Raw genomic sequence first — 19599 nt, forward strand, 5'->3', positions numbered from 1 at the left:
AGTTGTGTGGTCAAAACAAAATCTGGTAGCTATGAATGATATGAATGGAATGGGCTTGCGATTACGTTAAATTGCCTACAGTGTTACTCACCAAATGGGCAATGACAGTAATATCCATCCACTCTGTTCTGACAGGAGCCACCATTAAAACATGGGTTACACTCACAGTGATTGATGATGGAATCACATGTTTTGCCTGGGTTCACAAGACAACACACATTAACACGGATGGAGTGATGCAAAAAAACAAGTAAACAACAAGGGGGAGCACATTCCCAACAGACCGAGTTGCACAAGTCTTTCTTTGCCCGATTAGGACTAAATACAAAAAATAGGGGAACACATTCCTAGCAGGCCGAGTTGCACACATCTTTCATTGCCTGAGTCATTCTGGCCCCCAAAAAAGAAAATCTCTCAGCGCTTCTGAAACCTTTCCTACACAGTAAACAGGCAGAAAAGTCAAATTCTTCCTGCTTTTGTACATTTTCTTCCCTCAAATCAACATAGTTTGAAGTGGATCCAAGGTATCTTGAAATACAGTGGGGCAAATAAGTATTTAGTCAACCACCAATTGTGCATGTTCTCTGACTTGAAAAGATTAGAGAGGCCTGTGATTGTCAACATGGGTAAACCTCAACCATGAGAGACAGAATTGTGGGGGAAAAAAAACAGAAAACCACATTGTTTGATTTTTAAAGAATTTATTTCCAAATTAGAGTGGAAAATAAGTATTTGTTCACCTAGAAACAAGCAAGATTTCTGGCTGTCAAAGAGGTCTAACTTCTTGTAACGAGGTCTAACGAGGCTCCACTCGTTACCGGTATTAATGGCACCTTAACTCATTATCGGTATAAAAGACACCTGTCCACAGCCTCAGTCAGTCACACTCCAAACTCCACTATGGCCAAGACCAAAGAGCTGTTGAAGGACACCAGAGACAAAATTGTAGACCTGCACCAGGCTGGGAAGACTGAATCTGCAATAGGTAAAACGCTTGGTGAAAAGAAATCAATTGTGGGAGCAATTATTAGAAAATGGAAGACATACAAGACCACTGATAATCTCCCTCGATCTGGGGCTCCATGCAAGAGCTCACCCGTGGCGTCAAAATGATAACAAGAAAGGTGAGCAAAAATCCCAGAACCACACGGGGGGACCTAGTGAATGACCTACAGAGAGTTGGGACCACAGTGACAAAGGCTACTATCAGTAACACAATGCACTCAAATCCTGCACTATTAGACGTGTCCCCCTGCTGAAGCCAGTACATGTCCAGGCCTGTCTGCGGTTTGCTGGAGAGCATTTGGATGATCCAGAAGAGAACTGCGAAAATGTGTTATGGTCAGATGAAACCAAAATAGAAGTTTTTGGTAGAAACACAGGTTCTCGGGTTTGGAGGAGAAAGAATACTGAATTGCATCCGAAGAACACCATACACACTGTGAAGCATGAGGGTGGAAACATCATGCTTTGGGGCATTTTTTCAGCAAAGGGACCAGGACGACTGATCTGTGTAAAGGAAAGAATGAATGGGGCCATGTATCGAGAGATTTTGAGTGAAAATCTCCTTCCATCAGCAAGGGCATTGAAGAGGAGACGTGGCTGGGTCTTTCAGCATGACAATGATCCCAAACACACAGCCAGGGCAACAAAGGAGTGGCTTCGTAAGAAGCATTTCAAGGTCCTGGAGTGGCCTAGCCAGTCTCCAGATCTCAACCCCATAGAAAATCTGTGGAGGGAGTTGAAAGTCCGTGTTGCCCAACGACAGCCCCAAAACATCACTGCTCTAGAGGAGATCTGCATGGAGGAATGGGCCAAAATACCAGCAACAGTGTGTGAAAAGCTTGTGAAGAGTTACAGAAAACGTTTGGCCACCGTTATTGCCAACAAAGGGTACAAAACAAGTATTGAGATGAACTTTTGATAATGACCAAATACTTATTTTCCACCATGATTTGCAAATAAATTCTTTAAAAATCAAACAATGTGATTTTCTGGTTTTTTTTCCACATTCTGTCTCTCATGGTTGAGGTTTACCCATGTTAACAATTACAGGCCTCTCTAATATTTTCAAGTGGGAGAACTTGCACAATTAGTGGTTGACTAAATACTTATTTGCCCCACTGTATTCCCAGATGTAAATGTCCACATAATTGGCAGACTCATCTCACTAGTCATAATATAAAGATAAAATGTTGGCTAAAGCAAATTTGTTGCAATGCTGAAGAGAAAACCTATAAAATGAACACAACTTGCTAAAATTAAACAGGTCGGTGCAGCGTAATAAAACTAAAAATATAAGGAATGTGAAACCAGTAACAATGTGACGTAGATGTGACTGGACAAGGCACATGCAGAAACAGTGCAAGTGAGGCGGCATCCGATTAAGGGTTGTGAGTACACTAGCAGTGATAAATTGTGATGAAAACTTGTTTAATGGAGAAAGACTTGGCTGCCAAATAACAGCCCAGGAAAACAGGAAGACAGAGTTCACACTGCGGGCATGCAAACTACTGTAAGTCAATAGGTGCATTTCCTCAAGAGGGTCATTCATCTTGATGAAACCTAAAGTCGTGCTCATTTTTTATCGTCATAATAAAAATGGACAGTAATGACTAGACTGGGGGAAAATTGCCTTGCTTTGTAAATGTCTTTCAGATGTGGTAACTGGACATTGAGGCCCTATCAAAATGAGTGTCCTAAGTAACTGCAATTAAAATCATCTCCAGTTTTTATAGAGGCTAACAAGTCTGAGTGGTCATTAATTACCCGACATAAAGGACTGATTGGATCTTTTATAAAGCTGCCAATTTGTCAAGTGCCCGGATCTGTGATTAGTAGATCTTACAGTACACAGTGGGATTAGAGTTGGATAATTGAGTCTGTGTGTGTGGTCAGCTGTGTTTGGCACATGATGCAATGTGATACAGACTCAGATTCTATTCTGTGCAGGGTCAGCCTCACAGCATCTATTTTATTAAAACAAACATGGCTGCCTGATACTCAATTGATACTCCCACGCCCAACGAGTATCTAAAAATGTTCCTGGCAACTAAGACTGCGACACCTCAGACTCTAAAGCAAATATTGTTTTTGGACTGCAAGCGGTCAGATGGTAAATTATTGTACAAGACTGTATCCTGTATCTCGGCTGTCTCTTATCAGTCTCAGTGATGGAGTGGTCAGATATAAAACGTGACTGCTGTGTGTGTGTGTGTGTGTGTGTGGTAGTAGTACCTGCAAACCCAGACTTGCAGAGGCAGTTGAAGCCGCCGGGGAAGTTCTGGCATAGTGCCCCATTCTTGCAGGGATTGGAATGGCATTCATTGATGTCCCTCTCACAGGCCATGCCGGTAAAACCATCAGGACATGTGCATGAGAAACCCCCCACCAAATTGTGACAGGTGCCGCCATTGTGACAAGGAGAAGGCTGGCACTCATCGACGTCCGTCTCACAGACTGCACCGGTGTATCCCGGCCTGCAGCTGCAGGCGTAAGGCTGCAGGGGGTGGTTGGATACGAGGATCATTGGGATACTTTCCTCCGTTTTCATATCAGGCCCAACAGTGAGACGCCTCTTGCAGCTGCCACCGTTCTGGCACGGGTTGCGCGTGCATGGATCATGGTCCACTGCATCTATTTGCACACCGCTCTGTCTATTCAAAATGTCTTTGATACTCTGGAAGAATGTGGCCACACCACTGGGGTTCACATATTGTCCATGGCCTCGTTTGATAGCTGCCATTACGAAAGTTTGGTTGTTGAGCTCAAACACTCCGTGAAGCAGGACCCCGGTGCCTAGTCCTGCTAGCTGAGAGTTGGCAATGCGTAGGAAGCTGAGGTAATAGTCGGTGAGGAAGTGTCTGACTCCGTGAGACTGGAGACGGATTAGAATGCTGTTATCTACTGTGGCATTTGTGATGCCCATGAAAAGGACTCGGGCTGTGTTGCTGACTGGTCCGTGGACACCGTCGCTGCTTCGTATGGTTAATTCAAAGTTTCCATCTGTTGAACGTGCTTTTGAGTTTAACTTGCATGTTCCAGTAGGAATATTAAACAGGGCGGAGGATGCTGGAATGAGGGAGCAGTGGAACCTGTCTTGAATGTCAGGGTCTTGGGGTTTAACATCTCCCAAAGAACCTCCAGGAAACATGTTTCCGAAGTAGTGAACAAAGATTTCCATTGACCTCGGCTCCGAAGGGTTGTCATTTTGATCATTTATTTTGACTTGTATAGTTCCTGTTGAGGACATTTGAGGCACACCAGAGTCCTTGATCACGATGGAGAGATAGAAGTCACTAATCTGTTCTCTGTCAATCTCCCGACTTGTGGTTAGCATTCCAGCTGGACTTAGAGTGAAATAGCTGTTGGCAGAGCCAGAACTTTGAAGGCTGTATATGTAAGGACCTTGATTGGGTGGTAAATCTGGGTCGGAAGCTGTTAATGTAGTGACCGCAGTGCCAGATTTCTGGTTCTCCATTACTTCAGCGTATGTAGTTGTCAATCTTGGACCATTATCGTTGATATCTTCCAGGTTTACAATCAGCATGGCGCTCCCAGTAGAAGGAGGTGTGCCAGTATCCACCGCAAAAATGGTGAGATTATACACAGGCGTTGTTTCTCTGTCTAGCTCTGCTGCAACAGACACTTGGCCAGTTTTAGGGTTAATAGTAAAAACTTTTTTATCAAACTCCGGTGCAATGGAGAATGAAAATCGGCTCCAGCTTGGGACAGAGTCTGAATCCTCAGCACTCACAAATGTAACCAGACCACCAGGTAAAAGACCTTCACTAACTTGCACGTCATACAACTCCTGAGAAAAGACAGGAGGATCATTGGCATCGAGTATTGTGATGTTTACATAAACCTCATCAATATCTGCCCCACGGATAGCCCCAGCATTTTTGGCCAAAACTCTAAGTGAAATCTTTTCCTCCTTCTCACGGTCCAGTGCACCTGTGACATAAATCTGTCCAGTTTTCTTGTTAATGCCAAAGCCTTTTCTCCTGCTTTTCCCAAAAATGAGGTAGTAGACTACTCCGTCGTCGCCTTGGTCACGATCACTTGCAAAAACCTCTCCGACCACAGTGCCTTTTGGAGCAGCTTCAGAGATTTCAAAGTAGTATTCTTTGGAGACAAAGCGGGGTACATATTCATTGGCTCCTTTCAGCTGAATGTTGACATTGGCGAAACTGCAGCGTTCCTCGTCTGGGACGTTGAATGCCTTCACTGTCAAATGGTAGACCTGCTTAGCCTCATAATCTAAGAAACCCTGAGTGGTGATAGTGCCCGTGTTGGGATCAATAACAAAGAGGTCACTGTCTGATGATTGTATGACATAGGCCATGACTGCATTAGCTCCAGAATCAAGGTCGACGGCATTCATTTTTACCACTGTGGTGCCACTTGGGACATTCTCCTGTACAATGGGGTAATACTCATCAGGATTAAATAGTGGAGGGTTATCATTCACATCAGTAACATGAATTGTGACAGTGATGTAACTGGATTTTGCAATCCAACCACCATCTGTGGCTGAAACTCTCAACTCATGCTGTTGATTTTCCTCAAAATCAAGAGGCTGCGCTAGGGATAACACCCCAGTTTTACTATTAATTGCAAATAACCCCTTGCCATTGCCAGATGTAATATTATACTTGATGAGGCCATTCATTTCTTTGTCTTTGTCTCTGGCTGACAGGGTTCTTATTGCTGTCCCCACGACAAGGCTTTCCGGCACTGTAGCTGAGATTTGGCTTTGTGAGAACTCAGGTGTGTGGTGGTTTTCCTCAGTTACAGCGATTCGCACTGCTGTTTGGGCGGATAAAGGCGGATTTCCTCTGTCCCTGGCTGTAACGTCCATGAGGAAAAGCTTATTTATGTCAGATGTAAGAGGGGAAGCAACAGTAACCCAGCCGTTCACTTTATCTAATTTGAATTTACTAGAGCTATTACCCCCTGTAATCAAGTACTCAACTTCAGAGTTGAGGCCAAAGTCTTTTTTGTCATGCGCTACCATCCTTATTAGTTTGGTACCAACTTTGACACTCTTCGTGACAGGTGTAAAGTAGCTCGGTGAATCAAACTCGGGAGGATTATCGTTACTGTCGACAATGTTCACAATGACTGTAGTCTCACTCATCAAAGGTTTGAGCCCACGATCTGAAGCCGTGACGATGAAACTGTGGCGATTGATGTTCAAACTGTTGGCGCCTGATGAATTAAGATATTTCAACTGCTGCTTCACAAATATCTCCCCGGAGCTGGCGTTTATTCTAAAATACTCCGATTGGGACCGAATGAAATAAAATATTTTACCATTGAAGGCCTCATCAGGATCAGTGGCTGACACCTGTGTTACCAAGGAGCCCACCTCTGTCAGTTCAGGGTAGTCAAGGTAATATGAAGGACGACTAAATCTGGGAGCATTGTCATTGATATCTGTGATGAATATGGTGACGTCTGTGCTAACTGTCCAGCCAGAGTCGTGCGCAGACACCTTGACAATGTAATGGTCTGTGTCCTCCCTGTTGAGTGGCCTACTAATTGTGATGTCCCCTGTGTTAGAATGAATACTAAATGGAAGGCTGGAGTCTGTGATTGAATAGCGACTGATAGCGTTAGCTCCAGCATCCTCGTCTGTGGTGGTCACTCTGGTGACAGTGTAACCTACGGGTGCATTTTCAGCCACTGTAGCACTAAAGATTTTGGAAAACCGGGGGGCATTGTCATTTACATCCAGCACACTGATTTTCACTTTCACCACAGAGTTTTTGGGCATTATTCCGCGGTCCGTGGCTTTGACTTTTAGTGTGTACTGGGCTACCTTCTCACGGTCAAGTGGCCTGGTGGTTCGTATTTCACCTGTCGCTCGAGTGATGCTGAAGCTGTTTTCCTTGTTTCCTTCAATGATGGCATATTCCAGCTGCCCGTTAGATCCGTTATCAAGATCGACGGCAGAGACCATTAGCACTCGCTGAGGTGACAGATTCTCCAGTATCTCAGCATGGAAAGGGTCCTTGTCAAATACAGGGTGATTGTCGTTCACATCTAGCACAGTAATATCCAGTCTTTCATATGATGAATATGGTGGAAAGCCTTGATCTCTGGCCTCAACCCAGAGAACATATTTCTGAATGTTTTCATAATCCAACGGATGCCTGATGATTAAGTCGCCGGAAAGCTGGTCAATGTGAAAGGTGTTGTCCAAGTTGCCACTAGCAATGTAGTATGACAGTGGCCCACCCCTCCTAGAAGATCCCGTCACAGTGGTGACAAGGTGATTGGTCGGCTGGCTCTCAGGGAAAGTGAAGGCATGCTCCTTCAGCTTGATGACAGGGAAGTTGCCCCCGTTGACAAAGCGCACAGTCACTGTTGTTGTGTCAGTTTTGGGGTTGGTTCCTCCATCTTTCACCCGAACTGTGAGGGTAACTTCCGAGGTCCCCGACAGCTTCTCATTCGCGGTGATGGCACCTCGGATGGGGTCAATCTTGAACTTGTCTGAATTGCGTCCCATCAAGGAGTAGTGCAGCTGGGCATTGGATCCAGAATCTTCATCCGTGACAGTAACAGCAAAGACCAAGGACCCTGGACACAGAAATGGCAAATATTCTTAAGAAGAAATTTCAATCCAATAGTTCTGGACTGGACTTGCACAGTCATTTTTTTGTCATTCATGCGTACACTTGGAAGTCATGTTTATAAAGCAATAGGATGACAAGGGACTACTTGTGAAACAATTGTCCCGTAAAGTGAAAAGTTTGAGTACCCTTGACCTAACAAAACAAAAGTTATTAATATTACCTGCCGCAGTGGAGGCGGGGATGTGGGTGACGTACGGGTGGTGGTGGAAACGCGGTGGATTGTCGTTGATATCGGCGACTGTGACAGACACGATGGCAGAGCTAGAAAGGCCCTCCGGCTGCCCTCCATCTGTTGCCACCACCACCAGCTGGTAATTGGCTCTTTCCTCTCGGTCAAGCAGGGAGCTGGTGATAATCTGTCCGGTTGCAGGGTTGATCGAAAACTGTCCGTGTCCTCCAGTCAAACTGTAGCTGTTTAGAGAGTATGATAAAGGGAAAAATGTGAGGAACATTTTACTTTGAGCACAAACTACGGAACACAATACGATATATAAAGTATCAAACTTATTTAGATATTAAATATTTTAAGCACAAGCATTTCAGAATAAAATGATTTTCAAATGAACAGTCCAACTGCTAATGGCCATTTTTTGGTTTTACGATTCTATTTGGGATCCACAGCCCATTCAGAACCATTCTATCTCATCAATATTGTTCTTTCTATAGGCACTCTGATTAAATACATGAAATAATACATATATCAACAATTAATTAATAAAAAGAAATATGAGTGTGTACGTGAATGGTTGTTTATCTACTTGTGCCCTGCGATTGGCTGGCAATCAATTCGGGGTGTACCCCGCCTGCTGCCAATAACTAGCTGGGATAGGCTCCAGCATCCCCGCGACCCTCATGAGGATAAGTGGCTCGGGAAATGAATGAATCAATGAATGAAATAAGATTTATTTATTGAAATTAATTTAGAGAAATTAAAAAAAAAAAAAAATGTAATACCATACATACTGTAAAAACATGTATATTAAAAAAACAGACGTGTGATTGCACCTTGGCCTAGGAACAATGTGGTCTATCGGGGGCACTGTTTCAACTGCCATTAATTAATGAGTTTAAAGTGAAAAAAAAAAAAAAGCGATATGTAGAGATTAAAATTGTAACGGTTCGATTTATTTGGTTAACAAAAATGACTTTGACATTCATGAGATTTATCAATTTAGTCGCTTTGCCACTTAGTTGTCCAACTGCTGCCAGAAATCCCGCCGCATCCTTTTTCTCTGAAACTCTTCTCTAATAGATTGCCTTAAAAACAGTAATGTATGAACGCCCCCACACATTCAAGTGCAGGAGGACTGAAAAGCACATGGTGCGTTCACACGCAGATGCATCTTACTTTTTATTAAAGGTCATTGGCAACTCAGCCAAACACCCAGACGATGTCGTGCAGGAAATTACAGGAAAGTAGGAAGGCACATGGAAGCTAACTTCTATTCAAAGGAACTTGAAAAGTCCTAAACCTTAAGTCCTTCATAATGGCCCGTGAGAATCCCAACTAATAACTGACGGTAACCAGCTCTGGTCTCCATTAAACCCCCTGATGTGTACACCTCGTACTGTCATAGACGATTAACATCCTCATTATGATGTTTTGGGAAACAGGAGCACACTGCGGTACCCCCCAGTGCGTACCCAATAGAGTTTGCAGAGAGAATGAAGGGGACGGACTTGAGTCAACGTCCGGATTGAGGGGGACGGGGAATTTTGTGGCGGGGGGCCCTTAACAGCTTCCCCGTGGGGGAAGAGATGTGAGTGTGGAAAAACTCAGAATGAAAGACCAAAACATGGATTTTAGGGTGACTAAAATGCTTCTTAGACTAATACAGTGGGGCAAATAAGTATTTAGTCAGCTACCAATTGTGCAAGTTCTCCCACTTGAAAATATTGGAGAGGCCTGTAATTGTCAACATTGGTAAACCTCAACCATGAGAGACAGAATGTGGAAAAAAAAAAAAAAAACAGAAAATCACATTGTTTGATTTTTAAAGAATTTATTTGCAAATCATGGTGGAAAATAAGTATTTGGTCAATACCAAAAGTTCATCTCAATACTTTGTTATGTACCCTTTGTTGGCAATAACGGAAGCCAAACGTTTTCTGTAACTCTTCACAAGGTTTTCACACACTGTTGCTGGTATTTTGGTCCATTCCTCCATGCAGATCTCCTTTAGAGCAGTGATGTTTTGGGGCTGTTGTTGGGCTACACGGACTTTCGACTCCCTCCACATATTTTCTATGGGGTTGAGATCTGGAAACTGGGTAGGCCACTCCAGGACCTTTAAATGCTTCTTACGAAGCCACTCCTTTGTTGCCCTGGCTGTGTGTTTGGGATCATTGTCATGCTGAAAGACACAGCCATGTCTCATCTTCAATGCCCTTGCTGATGGAAGGAGATTTTCACTCAAAATCTCTCAATACATGGCCCCATTCCTTTTTTCCTTTACACAGATCAGGCGTCCTGGTCCCTTTGCAGAAAAAATGCCCCACAGCATGATGTTTCCACCCTCATGCTTCACAGTGGGGATGGTGTTCTTCGGATGCAATTCAGTATTCCTTCTTCTCCAAACACGAGAACCTGTGTTTCTACCAAAAAGTTCTATTTTGGTTTCACCTGACCATAACACATTCTCCCAGTCCTCTTCTGGATCATCCAAATAATCTATAGCAAACCGCAGACGGGCCTGGACCTGTCCTGGCTTCAGCAGGGGGGACACATCTGGCAGTGCAGAATTTGAGTCCCTGGCGGCGCATTGTTACTGATAGTAGCCTTTTTTACTGTGGTCCCAGCCCTCTCTAGGTCATTCACTAGGTCCCCCGTGTGGTTCTGGGATTTTTGCTCACCGTTCGTTATCATTTTGACGCCACGGGGCGAGATCTTGCATGGAGCCCCAGATCGACTGAGATTATCAGTGGTCTTGTATGTCTTCCATTTTCTAATAAATGCTCCCACAGGCATTTCTTTACACCAAGCGTTTTACCTATTGCAGATTCAGTCTTCCCAGCCTGGTGCAGGTCTAAAATTTTGTCTCTGGTGTCCTTCGACAGCTCTTTGGTCTTGGCCATAGTGGAGTTTGGAGTGTGACTGACTGAGGCTGTGGACAGGTGTCTTTTATACCGATAATGAGTTAAGGTGCCATTAATACCGGTAACGAGTGGAGCCTCGTTAGAAAAAGTTAGACCTCTTTGACAGCCAGAAATCTCGCTTGTTTGTAGGTGACCAAATACTTATTTTCCACTCAATTTGGAAAAACATTCTTTAAAAATCAAACAATGTGATTTTCTGTTTTTTTTATTCCACAATCTGTCTCTCATGGTTGAGGTTTACCCATGTTGACAATTACAGGCCTCTCTAATCTTTTCAAGTAGGAGAACTTGCACAATTGGTGGTTGACTAAATACCTATTTGCCCCACTGTATAATGTTGGTTTGTCGAGACAAAGACCAGGGAAAATGGAACAACAGCTTAGTGCTTTCTAAGAACTTTGTCTGAAGGCACAACAGTAAGTAAATGGATGGACAAATCTACCTTATGACACTATTGGGGCCAACGTCCACATCAGAACTGTTCACTAACAACACATCTGTCCCGGTGGGCGCATCTTCCATGATGGTGGTGTGGAAAGTGGACGAAGCAAAAACAGGCACGTTGTCGTTGATGTCGTCCACCAATATGGTCACGGTCCCCGTTCCGCTCAGTGACGGAGAACCTGAGGATGCAGTTTTGGAAAATCATTGAGTTTTGATTTAAAACAAAACAAAAAAACAAAGTTAAAATAAAATCTTTCTAATTCCTTAAATCACACTGTATTTCTATGACTACATTATCAACTGGAATTCAGGTCAGTGAGTTCATTACAAAAAACGTTGAATGTTTTGTGTTCTTCTCTTCCTCAAACTCAGATGTGCTTGTGGTTTGGAACTAAAAAGTTAAGGATTTTTATTAAGGCTTAGTTGGCGTGGAAGTCTATGGATCAAGGGTTGATAAAAAAAATGTTTAAAACAACATACACATTCATTCATTCAATACCTCATCATTAATTCCCTCACTGCTTTTCCGGGGAATAGAAACGGAATGATTGATTTGACCCAACCTTCCTCTCATTTGCTTTTGTTGGATAGAGCTCTAAAAGCCCAAATATTTCTATCAGATGTCCTCAAAGTATGTCCTCAAAGAAAGTCATCCCTAAGCAAATAATGGATGTAACGGCAGTTCATTGGTTATAGAATATCGTTGACATTCAATATTGAGACCATTTTAAGTACTGTATTTTATGGATAACCCTGATTTCACACTGCCTGCAGTTGCGACAAGATTGGCTGCGTTCACGACATCGTAGGTATTCTCATACTAAGCTGACAATTTCCATCGCCTGCGGAATGGGCTAGGATGTACCGCACGTAATCGTAAGCTTGACGCAGAAGTCGCGTGGCCGGACCACATGAACTTGAAACAATACCACCATACTGGAAAGGACGTTTAGCACTGATACAAAATAAAACTTAACGGTTTCCTTTCAAAATAAAGCACATTTGTCAACGAGGATCACAGTTATTATATTCACTTCGAGGTGAAATTGTAGAATTTTGGCCTAGTGTGTCTGGTCATTGAGATTACCCATTGATTTCACCTGTTGTGGCCTGCTCCTTGGGTGTTGACCAATCTGCTGCCTCTTGTGTCACCCACCTGTGCCTTATTGTCTTTTTACCCCATGTCTGTATTTAAGTTCCTCATGTGCTGTGTGTTCTTCTTGGGTCTATCCAAGTGTCTTTCCGAGTGTTGATTTCGATATTCTGTCCAAGCCCTCGTGTTTCTGTTCACCTCGCGTTCCACGTCTATGCCTGGTGTTCCTGTATCCCGAAGTGTATTAGATCACCAGTCCTATTGTTTGTACTTTGTGTTTTTGTTAGTTATCATTAAAACATTTTTTGAGTTCACCGCCACCATACCTTGCTTTACATTTCTTTTCCTGCTTTTGGGTCCACTTTGCCTCCACACCTTGACAGAAATGTTATGTAAAGCCATTTTATTTTCAGAGAAAGTACCGTATTGGCCCGAATATAAGACAGTGTTTTTTTGCATTGAAATAACACTGAAAAAGAGGGGGTCATCTTATATTCGCGGTCTGGACATTATACCCATTCACGACGCTAGATGACGCCAAATATCATTGAAGCAATGTTCTGTCATGACAGATCTCAGCTACTCTCCCTATTCACGACGCTAGATGGCGCCAGATATCATTTAAGCAATGTTCTGTCATGACAGATCTCAGCTACTCTTTTTAGTTTAACCAGTTTGCACTATTTTATTACAATGTTTTTCCTTATTCAGATTTGTTTCAAGACTACAGTTACAGTTTGACTTCACTTTGATGGTTAATGCAATTATTGCAATGTTGTTGTTTTATCACAGTAGATTGGCTTATTTACATTTCAAAAACCAGAAGCCATTCATTTACGAATGTGATTGCACTTTAGTTTACATATTTAAATGTTCAGATATCAAGATTTGAATGAGGCAAAATAACATGCTTTTTCTCTCAAATATATTGTTATAATCATTTGTTTGGAATGCACTATAATTATTTTCTGTATAAAAATTAATTTGGTGTTTTAAAAGTCTTTTTTCATTCTTGAGTTTTGAAAAAGAGGGGTCAATACGGTAGTTACTTTTTTAATGAGCTTGTAATGTCCTCATGCATATAACACAAACTCATTCAATGATTTAAATTTTACTTTTTGTTTCATGATATAAGAACAAAAAAAACACCTGTTGCACTTATTGTGGGATGTACATAGTACACACCCTGGTCCATACCACCTGTATGTTATGTGGAAGTCTCACACGTTATCGCGCGATTGCACCTGACTTCATGCGTTAGTGTGAGAGCCCTCATGATGTCCTCTGTCTGATTGCCGCAGACATCCGTAGCACAAACGCAACCGGAAAAAATTGACCTGAGAAGTTTTCGTAGTCGTCACACATCTGTGTCGCAGCTGCAGGTGGTGTGAATTTTGGGGTAACAAGTCACACTTTGTTTCATAGTTTGGCTGGGCTCTGTGACTTATATATACAGTATAAAACGCGCCTGAGTATATATTTGTTCCTTTTTCACACTGACAGCAAAAAGGCCGCTCAAGCAGTGCTACTTCCAGAGTTGGTGAAGTTGTTCAGAAGTGACACTGAAGATGAAGATTTTAATGGATTTGGTTGTGATTTTGTTTGAGATTGAGAGTTAGGTAAACAAGTTTTCATTTTGTGTTGTTTAGGCTATACAGTGATCCCTCATTTTTCACGGTTAAGGGGGACCAGAACCCGCCGCGATAAGTGCAAAAACGTGAAGTAGGGCCCCCCCACCAAAAAAAAAAAATATATATATATTGTGTATTTTCAATGTATTAATTTAGATTTAGCATTGGAAAGAGATACATATAAGAATTTTTTTTGGTCATTTTCCCCCCAAATTACTAATTATTATTATTATTATGAATAATCATATATATATATATATATATATATATATATATATATATATATATATATATATATATATATACATATTAATCACGTTAAAATATTTGACGCATTTAACGCACATGCCCCGCTCAAACTGATTAAAATGACAGCACAGTGTCATGTGCACTTGTTACTTGTGTTTTTTGGTGTTATGTCGCCCTCTGCTGGTACTTGGGTGCGACTGATTTTATGGGTTTCAGCACCATTGTGTAATTATTGACATCAACAATGGCGAGCTACAAGTTTATTTTTTGATCAAACGTTTTACAAATTTTACTAAAACGAAAACATTAAGAGGGGTTTTAATGTAAAATTTCTATAACTTGAACTAACATTTATATTTTAAGAACTACAAGTCTTCCTATCCATGTATCGCTTTATTTTTTGTAAATGTTATATAAAATTTGTTCTTAGGCCCCTAAAAATGCAACTTACACACGAGTGGGACAGTGCGAAAATACGGTACTTATAGTATTTTATGTACTCCCAGATGAATTATAATTTGAATTTTTGTGCCAAAAAATTACATTTGTAACTTTATGACGAAGTTGTGGGACTTTGACATCTGGTTGCAAAACAAGTCTTTACATTAAGGCTACAATTCGACTGCTTTGTTTCTTTTTAATTTACCTTCACAAGATATAAGTTGTTTGTAACAGTAGCAGTTTCCCCCCTGGCACTATAAGCTAAACTAGAATTTTGAATACCGTAATTTCCCGAATATAATGCACACTTTTTTCCCCCAAAATCAACTTGTAAACTCATGGTGCGCAATATAAACGGGTACATGGATGGAGACAGAAATATATATGTATTACATATATATATATATATATATAAACCGATTTTTTTTTCATTGACACGGCCACGTTGTGTTGAAGAAACATATGCGGCGACCCGTTGCCGACCATTACGGTACGTGACGTCACCGTTTTGTTTCGGTAATACTTCACTCTAATCGGCCGAATGATTTCATCTGTGTTAGATTCTGCTTTTTTCACTCTTCATAAAGCACAGAATTTAGTTTCTTGAACTCATTTGAGTCGACGTTTATTGCAGCTCCGCAATTCGGACCATAACAAATGTAAGGACACACACTTCCTGTGTCCGTCAACTATATCGGTCCCTCGGGAAACTCAAACCCAAATAACAATAGTTCCTTTTGTTACTGTCGTGTTGACAGCTATGAGCTCTCACGGATTTCCGACTTACGTTCTCACTTTCATTTTACCGTATCAATCCATGGAAGAAACATTTATTCATCATGAGGAAACGAGCAAGTTATACAGCAGCCTTTAAAAGAAAAGTTGCATCTGTTTTGTTTTCTCCTAGATTCTGGTAAGTTGGAGAAGTTGTCAAATCATATTATTACCGTAAATATTGTCAGTTTACGGTAATGTTTTGAGCTACCAATGTGCTATGCCTGTGCTGTGTTTCACCAGTCAGTAAAATGACATCTCTGTATCTGTACACAAGCTCTGTTTTCTTCTAAAAATTAGGGTGCGCATTATAAACGGGTACAATAATTTCCCCTAGATTTTACAAGTAAATTTGGGGTGCGCATTATACACGGGTGCGCCTTATATTCGGGAAATTACGGTATGTGGAGTATGGCTCTATTTCCTCACAATGGTATATGAGATACTGGAGCAGAAAACCAAGCAAACAGTCATTGGTTTAGTTAGATTGCGTGGTGTCCTAAAGCAAAAAAAAAAGGATATTAGGGTGCTGATGCTGAAGTCTAAAAGCCAATTAAAGTAATCAAATGCTACATTATTGAGCTTTGCTTTACTTAAAACATCACTCCACCGCTGGGTTTGGTTTAATAAACAGATATCCGTCCTTAGATCTACCTGGCTTTCCTGCACTGAATATGAGTAGTAATTAGAATATACAAAGCTGGGTCCCAGAGGGGAAAAATAGAAGGTAATGGTAAACATTTTGATCCACTTCCCCCTCAAAAGGCCCTGGAACCATAGAAGACAATTTTTATTGACTCATTCCCAAAAAATGAGTCACATCCCTTGCAGTTCCACTTCAGGATCTCCGTTTCCTACTAAATATGGACAACGTTGACATTTAGGTGATGGCTTCTCGCCACCTTTACAAATATTTATATGAATACGAAAAGACGTTTAATTCCAAAATGATTGCGGATTTATACAAGGACGTCCGCTGACAAATGTGGTAAAAAATGTGCGGCAAGTTCATGACGTTTTTATATTATTGTACATTAGCCCAAATACTCAAGCTGCTTATCTTGTGTCTTATATTCAATCTTGCATTTGGTTGTCCTGGCAACAGATTAGAGCTGATCCTCTTTAATTGATCTCAGTGTCTGTATCACTTTAGCACAGTTACTGGCAGCCAAAGTGTGTTTGGCAGTCATGCTGTTGTTGATCAAAGATGAACTGCTTAGTGCTCAGAGGGGCTCAGCAGCTATCAAAGCAACATCAGTGCTTATCAAGAAGATGGGGAAATTTTGTTGTTTTTAGACAGGGAGCAAGAATACGTAGAACAGATTATTTTGTCAAATTTAAAAAATATATAACGAGGGTGTCACCTTTTTGCTCTGTGTTTATGATCCAAATGTTAAATTAGGATTCTGATACACCATCTCTTGAATGCAGTCAAAGAGAAGCCAACTTGTGATTGCCAGCCATTTTTCATTTTGACTCATTTTCAAAGCCCACAAAATATATTGTATTCTATGATTATATATACAGTAATCTACCAAATGAAAGAGTAGACACTCTTTAAAATAAAATTTTATTCTCCCCTTTTTCCAAGTTTTAGTAATTAGCAGTAGAACATAGGTTGGTTTGACCAAATTACAGCCATTTATCCAGGAAACATCTCATGGTGATTCACAAACTGGGTGGATTTCATATCTAAAATGGGGCATAAACTTGTTTTGAAGTTTGAAATTCACTGTTAGCGGCATCCGGCGTTCTTCACCCCTCCTCTGTTGTAAAACAAAACTCCTAAGTATACCCATCAACATCAGTGAATGTGGAAAGCCACAGTCGCCTATGCCTTCAGCCATTTATTGAACGGGACTAACACTCCCATGAGAAAACTCAAAAGCATGCTGCAACTCATGCCTCAACACTCACATGTAGACCGATCAACTCAAGATCCTGATGTCACTGACTACTTTCTCATGACTACCATAAGTGGATTTTAAGGGGGTGCCAGCCCCCCCGGTGGCCGAAAAGTGTCATTTCATGTAATATACTTTCCCATATATGATTTTAAAATGGTAATGGTAATGGTGTTATACTTATATAGCACTTTTCCACCTTTCAAGGCGCTCAAAGCGCTTTACACTATTAAAAAAATCAGGTAAAATATTATCAATAAAGGTTGTAAAACAAAAAAAAACAACAAAAATGAATGAAATGAACATAAAAAAATGTATAATGGGTTAAAATTATCTTTCGAACAGATCATGTGACTATTGTAATGATATGAGCAGATCGTATCTGCATGTTCGATTAGTAATGTCTGCTCGTCACAGCACACGGAAGTCGCAGATACGCAGTGAGCTCGAGTCAGCTAATAAAAAGCCCACCAGTGGACAGTTAATGTTGATGATGCCTCTCTTCTGTTCTGTAACTAAAGATCTGTCAGTAAAAAATGTCAATCCTTTCAGTAAGTTGTTTTATTCAAGAAACACAACTAGCTTTGCTTAGCCAAAACCACCTGAGGAACAAAGAGGCAAGATGGATATACATAATTTTTTCAAACCTAAGCTTTCAAAAGTGACAACTACTGCGCAAGAACCAAGAATGGAAAATATGGACCATAAAAAGCCAGAGAGCACTGCCAAAATGGTGAGTGGAGTTTCAATTTGCCCCACTAAAGATGCTAATTGTATAATAAATTTTGCACCTTTTTAATATTTTGCTCCCAAAGCTGTTGTGGCGGTAAATAAGCCCTCTTTTACATTCAATTGGAATCTCATCAACACGTGCTAAATAAACAAGTAATCTTGTAAACATACATGTTCTACACAAAAATGGCGTAAACTAATGCTTAATTACATGGCGAAGACGTAAACAGTGAGAGAGCGGCGCGCAGTTGTTGTGTGCAGCCAACATAGCAGAAAAACTGCGATCGCTGAATTGATGGAGTGCATATCTGATGTGAAGCAGTGGCTTGCACAAAACTTCTTACATCTTTATTTCTTACTTTTGGCACACCTTCTATGATGATTGCCTTTGAGCCCAACTCTGGTGCTCCGGCTGACATTTTAAAGACACATGTTAAAAATCTGATATTCGATAGCAGGCTAACTTTTGAAAAGCAGATTAGTTCTGTTGTAAGAGCAAGTTTTTTCCAGCTTCGTCTCTTGGCCAAAGTGAAGCCTTTTCTTAGCCGCCACGACCTTGAAAAAGCAATTCACGCATTTATAAGCTCAAGGCTGGACTACTGCAATGCACTTTATTTTGGCCTCCCCAAGTCCTCAATTTCTCATCTGCAACTTATTCAAAATGCTGCTGCTCGATTTTTAACAGGTACATCTAGACGTGAGCATATTACCCCCGTGCTATCATCACTCCACTGGCTTCCAGTCCATTTTAGAATTGATTTCAAACTTTTACTGTTTGTTTTTAATTCTATTAATGGCCAGGCTCCATCTTATTTATCGGAAATTTTAACCTTCCGTTACTCTGACAGGACTCTTCGTTCGACCGGCCAGTTTCTTTTACATGTTCCGAGGTCGAAACTTAAACAGTGGGGGGACCGATCTTTTGCGGTTGCTGCCCCTATGCTGTGGAATAGCCTTCCCCCTGAAATCTGCACCACTACGGATCTAGGTCTTTTTAAGTCTCGGTTAAAAACACACCTTTTTAGACTCGCCTTTTATACAGATTAGGATAGCCTGGTTTTATTTGCTTTAGGGTTTTTAATGTTTTTGGTTTTTATCGGTTTTATTGTTTTATTTGCTGGACTTCTATCGCGGTGAGATGTTTTTGTTTCATTTCTTTTTTTTTTTTTCTTAATGTCATTGTATACTACTTTCCTGCCTTTTTATTTATTTTGAGTCATGTTTTGTTGTAAAGCACTTTGAGGGCCTTTCAGGTTTTGTAAAATGCTATATAAATACATTTGATTGATTGATTGATTGATTGAGGTGAACTTTTGCACATGTCCGTCCATGATCAAACTGAAGTAAATATTCCTTTATTTAAAGAAAGTTTGTTGGGTTTACTTCGTAACCGCTGTTTTCACGGCGATTTTTAACGCAAAGTCACAATTTCTGATGGGGTGCAAAATCTGACAGAACACCTGTTAACACCGGCGGGCGTACCATAATCAATGGATGACGATCTTGGCGAAAAGAATAGCTGTCCTAAGCAGTCTGATTTAGAATTCCCCTCAAAAATGATGGGAAACAAAAAAATGCGTATTTTCAACTTA

General features: G+C 41.1%; 1 protein-coding gene across 1 annotated transcript in view; it reads right to left on the reverse strand.

Annotated features, from left to right (window-relative positions):
- Positions 1 to 19599, reverse strand: part of fat4 (FAT atypical cadherin 4) — a 228135-nt gene that overhangs the window by 30052 nt on the left and 178484 nt on the right. The window contains exons 7-10 of the mRNA XM_057849592.1: positions 11182 to 11362; positions 7804 to 8054; positions 3238 to 7587; positions 92 to 196 (exon numbers count right to left, since the gene is read on the reverse strand). Of these exons, the coding sequence (XP_057705575.1) occupies positions 92 to 196; positions 3238 to 7587; positions 7804 to 8054; positions 11182 to 11362 (4887 nt within the window). The remainder of the gene's footprint in view (positions 1 to 91; positions 197 to 3237; positions 7588 to 7803; positions 8055 to 11181; positions 11363 to 19599) is intronic.

The sequence above is a fragment of the Corythoichthys intestinalis genome, chromosome 11, assembly GCF_030265065.1.
Source record: "Corythoichthys intestinalis isolate RoL2023-P3 chromosome 11, ASM3026506v1, whole genome shotgun sequence".
NCBI lineage: Eukaryota > Metazoa > Chordata > Actinopteri > Syngnathiformes > Syngnathidae > Corythoichthys > Corythoichthys intestinalis.